The sequence below is a fragment of the Cuculus canorus genome, chromosome W (assembly GCF_017976375.1).
Source record: "Cuculus canorus isolate bCucCan1 chromosome W, bCucCan1.pri, whole genome shotgun sequence".
Classification (NCBI taxonomy): Eukaryota; Metazoa; Chordata; class Aves; order Cuculiformes; family Cuculidae; genus Cuculus; species Cuculus canorus.
The window spans coordinates 9,803,115-9,808,583 of NC_071440.1; the positions used below are offsets into that span (position 1 = coordinate 9,803,115).

Consider the following 5,469-nt stretch of genomic DNA (forward strand, 5'->3'; position numbering starts at 1 on the left):
ATTTTATTGGTTCCCCTGCTGTTTTCGGCAAGGGTAAACATGCTGTAATTCTACTAGTATTCTGTATTTTTGCAAAATCTTTGATTAAGCCAATTATCAGGTTTTCTTCAGGATCACCCCGAGGTATATTCATTACCTGGGGCAGTTGGGTTGATTCTATTGCTCGTTTTACTCTAATTCTAGTGATGTTTATTTCACTGTATCCAGAAGCAGTTTCATTCTGGTATTGGCATCTATATGCCCCCATATCTGATTCATCTATTCGTTTAATAGTCTGAACGAACATTCCTCCTAATCTTAATTCTGTTAAATGCCTGTTATCATTAGGGATTTTCTTCCCTTTCCTTGTCCATCCAAACTCCCTAGGTAGTGGATCATCCAATAGGCAATAGATAAGTATATCACTGTCCAGAGGAATCTGATAGTATGAATGTCCTGCCTTTATCCCATGATCCTGAAGGGGGTTACGTAAACAGAATTTATTTGATACCTTGCCTCTAGATTTCTGTTTTCCCTTTAATTTCCATCCATACCTGTTTAATTCTAAATTCCTCGGGACAGTGTTTTTGAACTTGCAAAACAGAGTGGCATTTTGTCCAGTGACAGATTTCATCATTTCCTTTTTCTGCGGAACCCTTACAAAAGTGATAACCATTAGGGGTGTCAAGGACCAGATTACAATTAAGGTACTATACACAAAATTCGACATTTATCTGCTTTTCAGTCTCAGTTTTGTTGGTCTAAGAGTTTCTACTTCCCAATTTCTAGGAACCTTTTTCACTCGGGTATAATGAATCCAAGAGTCTATTCCTTTTACTTTTACCGCAGTAAATGTTGTTAGTAGTACCAAGTATGGTCCATTCCACCGTTCTTTCAGTGGTTCTTCATTCCAATCTCGAACGTAGACCTGGTCTCCTGGTTCAATTTCGTGTACTGGATTTTCTAATGATAACGGACGGTTCCAGATCAGGGCACTTCGTAGTGGCGTCAGAGTTCTACTGAGAGACAGTACATAGTTATATACATCTTGATTCCCTTTTATATGCACATTTAGATTTGGTTGCGGCGCCTCATATGGTTTCCCAAAAAGGATTTCATAAGGGCTTACTGTCATCCTACTCCTTGGCTTAATTCTTATTCTTAGGAGTGCTATTGGTAACGCCTGTGGCCATTGAATTTTAGCCTCCTGACATATTTTACTGATTTGCCGCTTAATTGTCTGATTCATCTTTTCTACTTGTCCGCTTGACTGTGGTCTCCACGGTGTGTGGAGATTCCAAGAGATTCCTAGCATTCTGCTTACCTCTTGAACTATAGTTGCTATGAAGTGCGGTCCCCTATCTGAAGATAGGCCTAGGGGTACCCCAAATCTTGGAATAATCTCCCGCAGCAGCCATTTCACTGTCTCCTTAGCTTGGTTGGTGCGACAAGGACAGGCTTCCGGCCATCCAGAAAAAGTGTCAACCCCAACTAACAAATACCTGTATCCTTGACTTTTAGGTAATTCTACAAAATCAATTTGCCAATAATCACCCGGTTCCATACCTACTCTGATATGTCCAATTTCTATTCCTTTCCTAACCACCGGATTGTTCCTGAAACAGATTTCACATTTTGAATTTATTGACCTTGCCATTGTTAACATCCGTGTTGAGATTATGCTGCGCTTTAGATATGCCACTAAAGCTTCTGCTCCCCAGTGACATTTCTGATGTTCCGTTTGCAAAACTGTCCGCATAATAGTTGTTGGTACAATTACTTGTCCGGTTGCAGTTAGGTACCATCCATCTGAACCCAACTGGGCCTTCAGTAATCTGGCTAATTTCTCATCCTCCTCCGAGTACTTTGGCTTCTGCGTTAAATAATTTTGTAAAGGGCTTACCTTCGTGGGTATTAAGGCCATCATATTTGATACCTGTCGTGCAATCCGTCGAGCTGTCCGGTCTGCTAACGCATTCCCTTCAGCTATTTTGGAATCTCCTCCTTGATGTGCCTTACAGTGCATGATCGCCACCTGTTTGGGTAACTGTACAACAGTTATCAAATTCAGAATTTCTTTTTGGTATTTTATATTCGTACCTTGCGAAGATAAGAGTCCTCGTTCTTTCCATAGTGCTCCGTGTATATGAACCACTCCAAATGCATATTTTGAGTCTGTCCATATATTTACTCGTTGATCCCTGCTCAATTCCAAGGCTCTCGTGAGAGCTATTATTTCTGCTCGCTGTGCTGAAGTTCCTACAGGAAGAGCCTCTGCTTTTATTACCCTATTTTGTGTGGTTACCGCATATCCGGCATATCGTGTCCCGTTTTCTACATAACTACTTCCATCTGTAAAAAGTTCTTGATCAGGCTGTTCAAGTGGGGTATCCTTTAAGTCAGCCCTTGTTGCATGAGTGTGTTCGATAACTTCCACACAGTCATGTTCCAAAGGGCCGTCTTCCATGGGTACTCCTAAGAAGGCTGCTGGATTTAACAAATTAGTTGTTTTTAAACTTACATCATCTTGTTCAGTCAGTACTGCCTGGTATTTCATCATCCTGCTAGGGGAAAGCCAATACCCCCCTTTTTGTTCTAGGACTGTTAACACCATATGAGGCACATATACCTCAATACGCTTCCCCAAAGTCAGTTTTCTGGCTTCTTGTATCAGGGTCACCGTTGCCGCTACCGCTCTCAAACATGATGGCCAGCCAGCACTCACAGGGTCTAATTGTTTAGAAAAGTACCCTACTGGTCGTTTCCAGCTTCCCAACTTCTGTGTCAAGACCCCTAGTGCCAGCCGTTGCCTTTCATGGACAAACAACTGGAAGTCCTTAGTCAAATCCCGCAGGCCTAATGCTGGTGCCTTAGTCAGGGCTTCTTTTAATTTCTTAAAGGCCTCCCTCTGAGGTCCTTCCCAGATGAAAGTTGGTGACTTCTGTGCCTCATATAGAGGTTTTGCTATGAGTCCATAATCCAGTATCCATAACCTACACCAGCCTGCCATACCCAAGAATGTCCTTAATTCATGTAAGTTTTGAGGCTCTGGAATCGCACAGATTGCTCTAATACGACTCGTTCCTAGTCGTCGTTGTCCCTGTGTTATTTCGCAACCCAAATATAATACAGTTGTGCAGGCAATTTGAGCTTTCTCTTTCGAGACTTTGTACCCGTTAAGGCCTAGTTGGTTTAAAATTCCAATTGTCACCTGGATACATACTGATTTGTGTTCTGTTGCAATTAAAATATCATCCACATATTGTAGCAGAAGATATTGTGATCGTGGTACCTGAAATTTCTCCTGCATTGTCCATGATTCCAATTCTTTTGCCAGCTGGTTCCCAAAATGCGTTGGACTGTTCTTGAATCCCTGTGGAAGCCTTGTCCATGTCAACTGCATTTTTCGTCCATTGTGCGGGTTCTCCCATTCAAAAGCGAAGAGTTTCCTACTATCTTTGTCGAGAGGAATACAGAAGAAGGCATCTTTTAAATCAATTACTGTAAACCATTTGTATTTCTCCTTCACAGATGTTAACAATGTGTATGGGTTAGCTACTACCGGGTGTATATCTTTCGTGATTTCATTAATAGCCCTTAAGTCCTGTACCAATCTATATTCTCCATTTGGTTTCTTTACTGGAAAAATTGGGGTATTATATTCTGATTCACATTCTTCTAATATTCCAAATTTTAAAAATTTTTCAATAATTTTCACTATTTTATATCGGGCCTCTAATTTGATGGGATATTGTTTTATCCGTACTGATTTCATTCCTTCCTTCAATTCTACTACTAGCAGTTGAGCCATTTTCGATTTCCCTGGTATATCAGTTTCCCATACTGTAGGGATCACTGCCTCTTCTACTTCTCTGGGTATTTGAACTTTTGGATTTTCCTTCAACACTAGTATCAGTCCTGACTTTGATTCTGGAACTTGCATAATCAATTCTCCATTCTCAAAGACAATTCTCGCATTTAATTTCGATAACAAATCCCGTCCCAGCAGGGAGATTGGACAATCAGGCATATACAAAAATTCATGCCATATTTCCTTTCCTCCAAATCGTAATTCTAGGGGTTGCATGAATGGCCGAGTTTCCTCTTTCCCTGTGGCTCCCACTATTGTAGTTGTCTTTTTCCCTATCTGTCCACATAAATCATTTAAAACCGAGTATGTTGCACCAGTATCTACTAAAAACTGCACCTCTTTTCCCCCTAGCCTTACTTTCACTAAGGGTTCATCCTTTCCCGATTCTAGTCAGCTCTGATTCGCATAGTCTCCCAAAACCATCGCCTTGGCTACTTCGGTGTTTCCAAATGGGATTCCCGGCTGCAAACTCTGCCTCATTCTGTACGGGCACGCATTCTTCCAATGTCCCTCCTGCTTGCAATATGCACATTGGTTAATGCCTAATCTATTCAGCCTTGGTCCTAAGTCATTAGGCAAGCAATTAAATCCAGCCCCCCTTCCCCGTCCGCGCACCGAGCCTCTTCCTCTACCTCGACCTGCAGGATTGTGCTGGCCTCTGCCCTGCATCACCGCCAGTAGATGTCGCTGTTGTCTTTGAGAACTCTCCCTTTCGCGGTTATTGTACACTTTCCAAGCAGTCTCTAATAGCCTATCCAGATAACGCAGCTCCGCGCCCTCCAGTTTTTGCAGTTTCTTTCTAATATCATCCTGCGACTGCCCTAAGAAAATCAGGGCCAGCTGCACCTTAGCTTGCTCTGTTTCTACGTCTAAATCTGTGTATTTCCTCGCCACCTCTTTAAGCCGCTCCAAAAATGCAGACGGGGATTCTGTTTTCTCCTGCCTGACATTATACAGTTTCGACCAATTAATTGTTTTTGGCATAGCATTTTGTACTCCAACAACTATCCACTCCTGGTATCTCCTCAGATTTCCCATTCCTCTTGCAGTATTATAATCCCACATGGGATCTTCAGTCGGAAAATTCTGATCAACTGTCCCTGTGACAATCCCCTGCCTAATGTCTTCTCTAACTCGCTCACGGGCAGTTCTCAACACCATTTCCTTCTCTGTGGAGTCCATTAGAGTATCTAGTAATACCTGTATATCATCCCAATCAGGATTTTGGGTTTTCAGAATCATCTTTACAACTCGTGCCACTTTACTCGGGTTCTCCCGATAAGTTCCAGCAGATTGTTTCCAGAGCATCAGATCTCCTGGAGTGAAAGGTACTTTAACATATACGGGTCCTTCTGCCCCAACCCCCTGCCAAAGCGATGCTAATATAGCACTGGGTGCCTGCTGTTTAACTTGAATATCCCGCTGCCGTGTTCGGTGGGATACTGGGGTAGTGGAATACTCCTGTTCTTTTAGTTCTACCTCATCCTCCCCATCACCTTCTACTCCAGTATCTCTGGGGGCTGGTGGGGCCGACGGAGCCACTAATAAATCAAAATCATCATCTTCCTTATGCTGCAAAGCATTTTCCACTGCCAGACATTTCATACATTTCTTCTCAG

At 42.4% G+C, this 5,469-nt stretch overlaps 1 protein-coding gene across 1 annotated transcript; it reads right to left on the reverse strand.

Moving 5' to 3' along the window:
* Positions 1 to 682: 682 nt before the first annotated feature.
* On the reverse strand, positions 683 to 3,790 carry LOC128850211 (uncharacterized). Its single transcript, XM_054053195.1, has 2 exons — positions 3,272 to 3,790; positions 683 to 2,026 (listed from the first exon to the last, which is right to left on the reverse strand). Exons 1-2 carry the CDS (start codon positions 3,788 to 3,790, stop codon positions 710 to 712), a joined length of 1,836 nt encoding a protein of 611 aa, XP_053909170.1. The 3' UTR covers positions 683 to 709.
* Between the last annotated feature and the right edge of the window lie 1,679 nt (positions 3,791 to 5,469).

Coding starts and splice junctions, on each gene's coding strand:
- LOC128850211 (XM_054053195.1), bottom strand. CDS start 3,790: ATGGCTCAACTGCTAGTAGTAGAATTGAAGGAAGGAATGAAATCAGTA. Junction 2,027..3,271: donor CAATGCAGGAGAAATTTCAG/GTACCACGATCA, acceptor ACTGTTGTACAG/TTACCCAAACAGGTGGCGAT.